General features: G+C 38.3%; 1 protein-coding gene across 1 annotated transcript in view; it reads right to left on the reverse strand.

Moving 5' to 3' along the window:
- ARHGAP19 (Rho GTPase activating protein 19) overlaps positions 1–13,542 on the reverse strand; it is a gene marked incomplete in the record, with an annotated part of 40,195 nt that overhangs the window by 23,164 nt on the left and 3,489 nt on the right. The window contains 2 exon segments of the mRNA XM_072424320.1: positions 2,028–2,108; positions 4,851–5,113. Of these exon segments, the coding sequence (XP_072280421.1) occupies positions 2,028–2,108; positions 4,851–5,113 (344 nt within the window).

Here is a 13,542-nt window from a genome sequence, read left to right on the forward strand (position 1 = left end):
TATTTAGTAATTTTCTAGGAGCATGAAAGATGAAAAATGTTAATGGTCATACCTAGGCAGCCCTGTGGTTAAAACTGCTGTCCATTTTACCCATTTTATAAACATTTGCACCAAACACAAGTTACATAGGTTAAAAAAAAAAAAAAGACAAGTCTATCAAGTTCAACCACTAGGGAAATTAACATGTCCCGGAACATGTCCTATAGACATAGTTGATCCAGAGGAAGGCAAAAAAAACCTGGTACAAATTGCTCCAACAAGGAAAAAAATGCCTTCCTGATTCCCTAGGGCAGTTGCATGTTTCCTGGATCAACAGTCTTGGTAATCCCCAGGTATATTCTGTGCTTCTAGAAATTATCCATCTTTTTCCTAAAGCAATCTATAGTAGTTGCTGAAACTACTTCCTGAGGGAACTGATTCCACATTTTCAAGGACCTTAGAGTAAAGAATCCCTTCCTCATACGGAGCTTAAACTTCTTTTCCTCCAGATGTAAAGAGCGCCCCCTTGTGCTTTGTAATGATCTAAAAGTGAATAATCAGGAAGAGAATTCTCTATATGGACCATTTATATATTTATACACGGTGATCATATCCCCCCTTATATGTCTCTACTCAAGGGAGAATAGATTCAGTTCAGCTAATCTCTCCTCATAGCTGAGCTTCTCCATTCCTTTTATTAGTTTAGTTGCCTTTCTCTGCACTCTCTCTAGTTCATTTTTGTGAACTGGTGCCCAAAACTGGATTGCATATTCCAGATGTGGTGTGACCAATGCTTTGTACAGGGGCAGGATTATGTCTCCATCTCTGCAGTCTATTCCTCTTTTAACACATGAAAGTACTTTACCAGCTTTAGATTCTACAGCTTGGCATTGCATGTTGTTATTAAGTTTATGAATTTAAGTTGAGCAGAAAAAAGGTGCTTTTTTTTACTCCCCCTAATGGTTTTACAAAATTTTCCTATTATACAAATTTAAGAACACAAAGCTACACATCACACATGCAAGTCAAGCAGCAACAGCAGATACCCCAACCAGAACCTTTGCTACAACACATTTTATCCCTTGCTAGGGCCTAAGCCCAGTACACAAGTGGGATAAATGTAAGCATCATTAGATAAAAAAAAAAAAAAAAATCATTCCAAATATTCTCTGTGACAGCAAGCAATCTTTGCTGGCAGATTTGTTAGAGCAGATATCCGCAGTGCCCTGTCCTGTGTATCTATGAATGAATGTGCATCAGAGTGCATATGCAACCAACAGGAGGAGAGGGAAGTAATATCAGGAAAAGTACACAGTAATGAACGTCTGTAAATAAAGAGAACATACAATTTGCTACCAATACAGTGGACTGCCAAGCTATGTAAACAATTTCAACACTGCCATATGTATGAAAGTGTGCGATTGGCAGTCTCTCAAAAACATTCAATAATCTTACATTAGCAGCAACTTGACATCTGTGTGAGGCTTTAGGCATAGAGTGGCATTATTATCAGAAAAGTTGTTGTAGATTTCCTTTAATCCCTTGACTAACCCACCATATTGTGGCTACAGCAATCGTAGCAAATAGGCTCACTAAGTCTATCACTTGCTCTGTCACCACTGAAATCCTCAGGACACCCTGGAACACTGAGCAGCACACCTGTGAAGAATGAAGCCATCTTCAGAGGGTGCACAGTAGTAACCTAGCTGCAGAATTGTCTTCGGAGAACATCACTGGAGGGATAAATTCAAAAATTTCCCTTCATTCCCCGTCCTACTGGCAACTGTTTCACCAGAAAAGAAGCAATAGAAAAAAAACAAAACAATGGCACAACAGACCAAAAAGAGCTAGAAGCTCTGTCAGATTCTTTATCTCCATCGGGAAAATTCTCTAATGGAGTCCAAAATAGTAAAACCTGAAAAATAACTCAAAACGTGCTTATCATAGTTTCCCAAAGATAAAAGGCTTGTGAGGTGAAAAGGTTTATAGTGATACACAGACAGTACAAATACTTCAGAGTAGAACACATGAAAATCTTAGAAACTTACTCTTATGCAGGTACTCAATCAGTTGATATATTTGTGCAATGCCTTCTTCTGTCAAAGGTGCACCAAACACAATGCCTTTTTCTGGAAGAATGATGGAACATGAAAAGCTCTGTTATTAAAAAGCATTTCTTTCAAGACATTTGCTATTTGAAATGTGAAAAGATGTAATTTTCTTTTATATGCTTTCACATTAAAGCAACTACAAATTGGCACAAATTCAGTGATAATTCTGTAATTAAAGTTTAATACACGTTTTACAGTTGTAATAGTTTACAAAACTGGGTCAGTCAAAATAAGCTTTAATCTTTTTATAAAATCTATATCTGCAGAGTTTGGTTCAAAGTGAATAACATTTTTTAAAAAAGCAGAATTAAGTGCTGCCTAAAAATGCATGTTCAGGTTTAAAAAAGAAAAAAAAAATCATCCTAGCCCCAGTAATACGGTGGAGTTAGGTATGCTTTAAACTGTGTTTGTGGTAGTAATTTCTCTGAGAAGGTAGAGAAAAAAAAAAAAAAAATCACAAAGAAGTTATTGGCATGTAAGGTCTGCAATGCCATAGCCCTGAAAAGGATTTGACGAGGATATAAATCAAAGCAGACATATCTTGGATGCATTAGAAGGATGAACTAAGTAAATCTTCAAGGTACCCACACATTTTTATTTCCGGAAAAAGAATTAGGGTACTTTGACAACATTATAGTAAAAAAGATCTGTTCTCAAAGCACTTAATTTTATCTACTATACTCGAAAACCAGCTAAGTGGCTTATGTTTTGTCAAACAGTATACCCTTATTCACAGCCTATTCCTCAGGACATGCACTTATTCTATTTTATACCATTTGTATTCATCTAATGTAGAATTCCTAGAATGCAAAGCCTTCATGGACCTAAAACAGTCCTTTTATCGCTCACTGTATGTAGCAAGTCCACCCAATAACGATAATTTAAATAAACAGAGCTCATGGACAGAATGAATAACAGTAGTAATACATGGCTTCCCCGAACTCCTTCTATGTAGCATAATATTTTCTCCTTTTCTCAAGTAAAAGTAAATCCTAACCAATGACATTTTAACCACAAATGCAGTTTGTGGCATACTTTGCATTTAAAAAATATTTTGCATCTCATTTAGCTATATAGCAATTCTCAGGGTAGATTTTCTGATAATGGCATTCCTAAAGGTGGGTTCTCTGATGTAGATAACAGAATTATGTCTGCATAATAAGTTGTTGGCACAGCCACACAATCTGCAATGGGAGGGTGGTCACCAACCGGTGGTCCACGGCTCTGGTCCATGTGCCCCCCAGTGGAGTCAGCAGAAGGACCCCACTGGGGGGCGCAGTGGCCAGAGCCGCGGACCACGTCCCAATATGAATCACAGGCTCAGGGCAGTGGCGGGTTGTCTCTCCGGACACAACCTGCCAACTCTCCCATCGCAGGCTAAGACCTGGCATCATAACATCACTCTGGGGAAGTTTGTTCCTCTTTGAGTGACACACTGCTCCCTGCGCATGCGCAGTCCGGGAAGTTAGTTGTCCGTGAGCTCCAAAAGATTGGCAAACAATGTAAAAGCCTGCAGTCTGCAAACAATGTAAAAGCTTTGGGAAGTGATTACTTAAGCAAGTCACCCTGTGCCTAGATTATCTATTGGCGAAAAACATGTAGTAAAAGGAAGCTTTTTGATCTTCCCACATTGTGATAAGTGTTCCATTCATAAAATCCTCTGTCTGCCGAAGTGCTACCTTCACTGAAGTTTCTTCATATCTAATGCATTTCTGAATGCATATATCTTGCACCAAGCTCAGGGTTTGCTCACCCTTGCCCTTACATCACTAAAAGGTACATCATTGGTGATATGGCATGGGAGACGTGTTAAGGCTACTGGAAGGCAGGGAAAGCACTGTCCCACATGATCAAAAAGTGCCTGAACAAAGTCCCTTAGGTATCATCAGGTATTATGTTAAGTGCAGACTTACAGTGGAACTAAAGTTCCATGTTTAAGACATAGCAAGACATGACCAGGCAGGGCATTATTGCAAAAAGTGACAGCCGATGTCCCGTTTGCAATAATCCATCCAGGTATCTGTCAAAAACCTAAGCTGCATAGCTTCAGTTTTGGTTTCCAGGACACCCAGAGATCTCAGCTTCCCCTTTGCGTGTCACGATTGAATGAACTCCGCGTGCTTGAGTGGTAGTTATATCATGCCAGCTGGGCCAATCAAAATGGCCAAAGACCATCTACAGGATTAGAAGAAATATGGTAGCACCCTGCAAGAGAACAGGGACAGATGAGTATTGTGGGTTTAGTTTGGCTTTAAATACATAGAAAATTATCTTTGAAATTACACTACCATTTTAAAGATTTAGAAAGGTATTAGTAAGAAGATATACTTAAAAGTAAAGTAATGGATGTTACTTTACTTATATCTGGGTGTACCACCCAGCACTTTTAAGTAATCAACCGGCTGTTTTTGGGTAGTCACTGTGTAGTTGGGTCACAATACAGGGGCCACTACCCACCAGAAAAATTTCTGGGTTGAACACTGAATGTGATCTTCTTTGCCTTACAATCCATACCACCTTGGGGTGGTCTACATATTTCAAAAGAGCTCCAATGGCCAAGCCCTGGCCCGCCAATCATGCCCCCTACTAGTCAATAAGCCATCACTTTAAAACCACAATAGGGAAACCTTGAACAATGGCAATATGATTTTATATGTAGCCTGGAAAGGTTTTGGGATCTCTGGGATCACTCTGTAAAAAAAAAACATGTTTTATACATTTTTCAAATGGCAGTTTTTAGCAGATGTATAAAAGTCTTACCTTTACGTTTGAGAAAATTGAGTGACTTGAAGAAGGAGGCAGTTCCGCTTTGCCCAGGAAGTTTTGGTTCCACCTCACCCATAAGCTGAGCAAACTCCGTACCAGGCAGGTCTATTAATCTTGTGATATTACTTACCACCAGCTCAGTAAACACTTCTGGATTCTCATGGCGAAGCTTTTCCACAAAAAAATCTGGATTGTAGATAACAGGCTGGCTTCGCAAAGAAGCATCATTGCAGATAACAATATTACGCAGTGCATCACTATAAAAGAAAAAAACATGTTAAACAAATTGCTTTCACATTAAACAATTTAACGCTGTCAAAACATTATTTCCAGTATTTATTTAACATAGACATCATACCAACTGCTTACAGCAGAGAACCAGCCAACGAAAAGATTTACTTACATGATATGTGTGTGTGTATGTATATATATATATATATATATATATATATATATATATATATACATACATATACATACACACATACATATATATACACACACTATAATGAATATAAAATTAATTATTATTATTATAATTACTAAGCATTGTTTTTGAGTTAATTTTTTAAAGAGGAAATAAACTGGAAAGTTCCCCAAAACAAAAAAACAAAAACAAAAAAACAAAAAACAAAAAAAAAAAAAAAACTTACCTTTAATCCTGCAGTGCAGTCGATCAGTTCGGAGGTCTCTTCCATCAGGTCCACCTGTTGTCCTGGCATCTGTATTCGTGCTCCAGGCGCCGCCACATTCGGCTCTTTTTCTTATGTCACCCGACCCAGGCGGGAGATCGGGTGACGAAGATAGGAACAAAAACTGCCAATCCCACTGCGCAAGCGTAAGATCAAAAACGTTTGTCCCTTTTCATAAAAAAACTCCTTCTGAGCATGCCCGAGATGCTCAGGCATGCGCAGAAGGAGCACCCAAGAGCCTCCTGGGTTGCTTAACATAGGTATCCTGGGAGGCTTTGTGGTCCCGTTCATTCTCAATCTCCCAGGTGAATTAGGAGGTGGCACCGCTCCCTTTTTAAAAAAAAAAAAAAAAACAGAATTTTTACTTGACAGAAAAAGGGTTGTCTACCCTTTCATGTAAAGTGAAAATTGTGAGTTTAGGTATGCTTTAAATTTGAGATCTTAGAATTCAGCTTTATAGTGAATGTAGAGCCAAAATTGGTGACCACTACTACCCAGGCAGAAAATGATTACAAATTTATACAATTTATAAACGGTTACTGGGTATTAAGGCTTTAAAGTAAAAATAACAAAAACTGTTGATCCAGCGAACATTCGATTGCCTCATGGAATCAGGAAGGAATTTTTTTCCATTGTTGAAGCAAATTGTACCAGGGTACCAACTATGTCCATAGGGTTTTATATCTGGGATATGTTTATTTCCCTTAGGGTTAACTTGATTGACTTATGTCTTTTTTTTTCAACCTGACCTACTATGTAAATATGTTACACAGACAGGCAATGAGGAAATATCTCCCAACTGAAACATCAGTTCCAATAGCAGCTGTATAAAGCTATAGCATACATGAATGGACTTTAGTTTTGTTTTTAATTCTTTTACCTCGAGCGAGGTAAGTGTACTGAAACTGTTAACAGGCTAGCAAGTTTAATTTATTGCAGAGGGATATCACCCTTGCAACTACTGCAACCTGCCTGCAATTTTTTCCCCATTTTAATGCAAGTGATTTAATATTTCTTTTTGACTTGGATAATTTCAAAATTTCCTCCTTACAATCACTACAATATTAATACCCCAATTTTGCAAATGTTTTCATCCCTCTGCACCTAATGCTCCAAGGGAGCATTTTACAGGCAGCCTGGTAATTAGAATAAAAGATTGTCATTGCTGTGAAAATATAGATCATTTTACTTCTAACACAACTCTATAAACGTCAGATTCAGAAAAAAAAAAATCTAATTAAATGTCGAAAACATCATCAGCGCTAGATTTGAACCAGTTGATGAGGTTCAAAGCTATGTGGCTGCTGATCACTCATTCGTCCCATCTGATCGATAAAAAGATAAGCTGTTCCTGATCAGTGTTTAACTGATCAATAAAGGAACTAATTGTTAATGGATTTTTGTTTCATTTGATGCTTTCATTGAATCAGCCATCTAGTTTATTAAAACCATGGCATAGTATACCCCTAGTATTACAAAAACACCAACAAAAACGCATTTAGTGAGCAAAAACTCCCAACAAAGTTTAGAATGATGTCCATGCTATTCAATCTTCCAGGTTTTTTTAAACTTAGCTCCAACTAGATAGAAAGTACATAAATTGAAGCAGGTCTTTAATTATTGATAAATCTTTATATGCCCACAGTGTTACCGAAATGTGACCTGGTATCAGTCTTCTGCAGTCCCTGTACAACAACAACATTCATACTAATAAAGTGTGTGTGTGTGTGTGTGTGTGTGGGGGGGTTACTGTAGACTATTAGTGTAAGCAGCCAGTCAGTGATGCTGAAGTGCAATATATACTGTATGTATGTACTGTAGGATGAGCAAAAGTCTGCTGCTTCTATTTTCACTCTATAGTCACAAGCTGGGGGACGGAAAAGACCTGCAAGTGTCACTAAACTACATAAAAGAAAATTAGATACCCCCCTCCTATTGTATGCTACTTCCCCACCTCTTAGATTCTAAGCTCTTAGGGGCAGGGTCCTCTCCTCCTCCTGTGTCACTGTCTGTATCTGTCTGTCATATGCAACCCCTATTTAATGTACAGCACTGCATAATATGTTGGCGCTATATAATTTTTTTTATTTTATTATTAAACCAATAATAATAAAAATAATATAAATTGCCGGAATGTGGAGAGAAATATAAATATAGCCAGGTTGCTTTTTATACTTGTGCTTAGCCATTTGTCTGGAGTTCAGCTCTACTTTAAAAGCGCTATTAGCACACATTGGAGAGATATTTTTTCAACACTCATATAGCCATTTCCAACAGCAAAGGAGAAACAAAGCTTAAAGGTTTTCATTGACAGATCATTCTAAATTACTTTGCTAACTAGCACTGAAAGGCAGAATACAGGGCAAACATACTTTGTAATGCTCTGCTAAGTAATACAAGCAAAACACTAAGGCAGCACAAAGGAAAGAATATGGGTTCCTCTGATGTGGTTATACAGTACGTGGAAACAAATCTAAAATCAGCACAGAACAACTTGACCTTTACACAATGCATGGTGTGAATTGCTTTACTGGAACAATTCAACAACTTTCAAGAATGCAAAAATATTACCAATATTGTTACTTTTAAAAACAGACATTAGGCTACAGAAAACTAAAACAATAAAATAAGCACAGATAACATTTTATATAGGATAAGGACAACAAGTTTCAAGACAAGATACATGACAGAGAAAAGTCTTACAAGATAGCTGAAAGCTTCTGGAACGGCATTTATATGAAAGAAGACTGCGAACAGAGCTGTGCACTAGACATGGAGACAATATACAGCCCATGCAAATTCCTGACATATTACTAGCCACAATAGAACATTGTATGTCAACCGCAACTCCACCAAGCACAGAATTTCCTGTGTTTTAAAGTAAACTTATCCGATGTCCACATGAGGCCAAGAGACACCATAAGCTGGTTGCTCCTACCTGCATCATACACCTCAGCCTCCCTGTTATGAAAATTGAGATCTTATAAAACAATAATCCTATCTGCCTATTATAATGCAGCAATTGGGAAGTTGCCAGGTCTGATCATTTCCACATGTATAGATGGTGATAGAAGAGTAATATCATTTTTGTGACAGATTTAGGATCATGAAGTAAGACCCAAAAATAAACTTTATGAAGATTTACGGTCATAAAATTACAGTGATAAAAATACAGTGATATCTTGGCCAACGAAGATAATTTGTACCAGATTCACACTTATTAGCCAAAATTTTGTTATAAATTGTTATTTATAACAAAGTGAAAACTCAGCTGAACACAGCTGCAATTTGTTATCCCGGATCCACTAATGCATTGGCTAGCCGAGGCCTAAACACAGTGGAAAAAATCTTTGTTAGCCGAAACATTTGTTAGTAGAGTAACTCGTTAGCCGAGTAATCACTCCAAGTGACCATTGCTTAGCCCAATACACAATCTATTCTGACCTGCAAAGCTCCAACACAGTGATCCTATGATTTTGATTACATGTCTTGGTGCAGACATCCAATGGATGGAACAAACAGCACCATTCTGTTCCATGGAGAGCAGAACAGGGAGGACGGGTGAGCAGTACCCTGGTCCACTCTTGTCCATAGGATTGATCAGCGGTTGGGAACAGATTTTCACCTGAGATAAGCCTTTACAACCTGCAAGTTCTACATTTCCACTTGATTTATAAATCAAGTTTTTGTAGGTAACCGTTTTCAAAAAAGAGATTAAAAATAAATAACTGAAAAAAGAATTAACAACACACTCCCTAAACCAAACAAAAGTACACAAGAAAAGGGGAAGTCAAACAAGCAGGACAAACAGCAATAAAAATTTTTGTACAACTTAGGTAACACTATCTTCCACTTTTAAAAAACTGATCGTCAGGGAACAAAATATGTTCCCACTTAATAGGGTGATAAAAGTGGCAACCAAGTTTATTAAAGTACAGAACATTTTTTCTTACTAGTTTTTATCAACCCAATCATTTACAGATGAAAATCTAGTCCATGTACGGATGTCCCCTAAATAGCGAATGCCGATTACAGCCGATGCCACTATGAACTATTACCCCTACTATTGTGTGCTACTTCAACCATCTCTTAGATTTTAAACTCCTCTGGGCAGGGTCCTCTCCTCTTCCTGTGTCACAGTCTGTCATTTGCAACCCCTATTTAATGTACAGCGCTGCGTGATATGTTGGCTCTATATAAATACTGTTTAATAATTATAAACTTTACTGACTCTCTTCCTGCTAATGCTCTCAATTGAGTAAAACAATGGGCTACAGGGCAGAGAGCTTGAGAAGCGTGTTTATAAAAAAACAAAAAAACTCACTTGAAAGGATCCCTGCCAATTTATAAAAGGTGACAGTCATCAGTTTTCAACCAATAATCTTTTTGAAGCTGGGTGGCAGCCCCTCTATTGTGACCCAATTTATCATTTAAGCATTTATTTCAAGGCTGACTCTCTCCTTATGGACAGACTAATTCAGTAGTGTGACTTCTAAACCAGTGGGAGTTTCATCCCATAAACCACTGTAATTATTTATATAAAGCAGTCAATACCATATAATAATATTTTTACATTATGCAGTCACATTTCCACTAACGCATAAAATTAAGGAAGAGAAAATTACACATTAGCTTGACATGCTTTTAGCATATCAATAACACGTTCGTTATAAATCATTATTAAACCAGATTACCTTATTTCTATTCCAATAGTAGAAAAAAAAAAAAAAAAAAAAAGAATATGCTTGCAGTAGTAACCACCATCACTGCTGAAACTTGCTTCTCCCGATACATCCATAAATGGACATGTTTAATTAATTTTGTCACATAATCCTGCTTTATTTTAAAATCCAGACAAAAAACTGCTGGGGGAAATTTTAATTCTAGCAACTATAAGCATTACACACTGGGAATGTTCGCAGATTTTTGCTGGACAGTGTGACAAGCTGGTTTCTCCATGAAAGCTGCCAATGTCTGCTCATAGATAAATATATCCCCAGGAATTTTTGTTCTTTTGCAGTTCAAACAATGACTAATAATCACAAGAAATCTGTAAAATCTGGAGCACACACTGTAAACTGATGGAGTCTATACCAGTGTTTCTCAACCTAGAGTTCTTCCAGAGGTTGTAAGGAGTTTCTTGAGCAACTTACCATCACCAGTGATTTTTGTTCGCTATCTGTAAAGGTGACATTCTTCCCACTGGCCAGCAATAAAAGAGATATTCTTCCTACTGACCCACACTAATATACTGTGAGCTGTGGATATAGTAATTATGGCAGGGGATCCCTATGACCTGAATGGTATTTAAAGGGTTCCTCCATGTTGAAAAGGTTGAGAAAGGCTTTTTTTACCTAGTCCTAAATTATGGCAACCACAGAGAGAACGAGAATGCAATGCTAACAGTCAGTAGTAAATGAGTCCAAAGAAATGAACCATGGCAATTCAATCTAAGCATATTAAAAATTACATTAGCAGAGGCCATGTTTTTTTAAAGCTTAGGTGATAAGCAGATTCATAGATTTAGGCAGTTGAAGTTCTGAAATGAAAATGTTAGGTTTTTCTGTAAAAATCCACCTTTTTCCAAGCGCCTTATAATTCCCAAGTATGTCAGGGGAATAGTAAAAATGGCTTTTACTTACTTCATCCCCTATTCCCATAGCAGCCCAAATGCTACAGGTTTTAGGCATTCAAACCTACAATATACTAATATTGGACCAGTATCATAGGGCATAACATCCAGTGTTTAACCCAGAATTTTTTTTAAGCTGGGTGAGAAGAAGCTGCAGATGGGTGGTTGGACCCTGTATTGTGACCCAACTAATCAGTAACCAACTAAAAACAGCCGTGTGGCTACTGAAAAGTGCCGGGTGGTGCACCCAGCGAAAAGGGGCTGGGGAGAAAACGGACATCAGAGCCTGCCAACTCTTGATGAAGGATCCTAGAGAAGAGGCTTCAGAGTTGCAAGACTGCAGAAGTGAAGGTTAGAGCAAGCATAAAAAGTCATTTTTACACTTTTAGTAGGTCTAAATGAGTTTTAAACTATTGCACTCCATAGTCGGTGCCTTCAATGACAAATAGGGCAGGTCACAGTCCTGTCCAAATTTCAAAATGTCATAACTTCATCTCATGGTACAATGGCTCATTTTTGAAATTTGACAACAACAATTTCACTAAAACAACAATTTTACTGAAAGTAACCTCTGCTTATGTTCTTCATATGCTTTATTTCAAATGCTCAAATTAGTGACAAGCTTACTTTGAAAAGAGTGTAAAAAAGTTCAGCTTTCATAGACGAGAACACAACATGACAAGTGCAAAACAGCAGCTATATAATTTGTTCTCAAAAGTAACATTTAGACAACCTTAACATTTTCTGTGATTATACAGCCCTACGATCCACAATTACAATCAGGTCGATGACAAGATTGAGATTTTTTTCCCCTTCTGCCATTGTTCTCCGTTATATAATTGGCACTTTCATATACCTACCAGAAACTCTACAGACTGCTTGACAGCTCATATCATAGAACTATGTAGAAATAACCTAATTCCACATGTTGTGCAGAAAAAAAACATTATGCACAGCTTTTTAGTTTGTTTACTCTGCATGCATTTTACTATACCCCATCATCATTCTGGAAAGAGAGGTTACTCAAAAGCGGAGAAAAGTGTAATTACCAAGCATGCCCTAAAACAGGTAGGTAAGGTAGGCAAACTCTGGCCTTTAGGTCAGATACGGCCTAGATGGTAGTTTGTTCCGGCCTAGCGCCCCCCTGGCTGATCCAGCAGGCAACCCGCAGCGGAGCCTGAACAAACTACTGGAGCCAGAGCCGCCGGAGCGGCATGCGGCTCTTGAGCCTCCATGTTGTGGCTCCTTTACCTATTTACCGCGGGGTAGATAGGGATTATTCCCTCTCCTCCGTATGCATTGCAGAGGAGGGGGATTTCCCTTGAAGGGGTGTTCCTGGTGGAGGCGGAGCCATTAGGGCGGGACTCAAGAGAGAGTCCAGCCTAGTGTGCTTCTGCCTACCCCTGAAATGGCCTAGTGGTGCTGACCTCTGCCCTAAAACAAGTATTTCCAAATATGCAAGGAGAGCACTCACTGTAATCATAATTATTAAAACTGTCATGGAAAAGGTCACTGGGAATCACAATCCCAGTATAGCATAGTGTTACAGGGATGTTATTTTAAAGCACCTAAAATGCCCATACAACTCTTGATGCATTTTAAAGTTAGATGTTTTGAGTAATGCGTGTCAAAGGCCAGGCAATTTGTCTGTAACAACTAGGTTTAAAAAAAGCACTCCTGGTATGTGAGGACACCCTCTATTACAGGAATAAAGGTTTAAAGCAACCAGATTTGCTATACAATGTTTTAGTTGTTTTTCTTCCCTCTTTCCAAGATTGCAGAGGTTTTTTTTTCTTTATTACCTATTGTTATTTAGGTTTTATATCCTTATTCAGTGTTTTCCCCTGCCCCTTTTAGCTGGGCGCACCACCCGACACTTTTCAGCAACCAACCAGTTGTTTTTGGGTGGTTAGTGATGAGTTGGGTCACAATACAGGGGCTGCAATTTCTTCCCACCCAGCAAAAAAATGTCTGGGTTCAGCGACGCTTGTCCCAAACAGGCTCACACAGGAGTTAGGTGTTTTTGGTCTTATGAGCATGTGTGCTGCCTGCAGCATCATTCATGGCAGCTAAACTTTACATCTTATTCTACTCCAATCCTTTACAAAGGACTCATTACTTAATGGAAGCTTACTACCACTCCAGCATCCAGTAGATTAACTGTACCAGCCTAATTCCTTCCTCAACCTCCTTCAATCCTTTTCCAAGGACCTTTTCAATATCAAAGACTATAAAAAGGCTGCCATAGAACACCCTGGCAGCCTTACTTTTGATCTTCGCTGATGATTACCGCCCTGGCTTTGTCTGGAAAATAACCTACGTCTTATGCATACCTTTGAGGAAGCCTAAAAGGGCGAAATGC

The sequence above is a fragment of the Pyxicephalus adspersus genome, chromosome 10 (genome assembly GCF_032062135.1).
Source record: "Pyxicephalus adspersus chromosome 10, UCB_Pads_2.0, whole genome shotgun sequence".
Classification (NCBI taxonomy): Eukaryota; Metazoa; Chordata; class Amphibia; order Anura; family Pyxicephalidae; genus Pyxicephalus; species Pyxicephalus adspersus.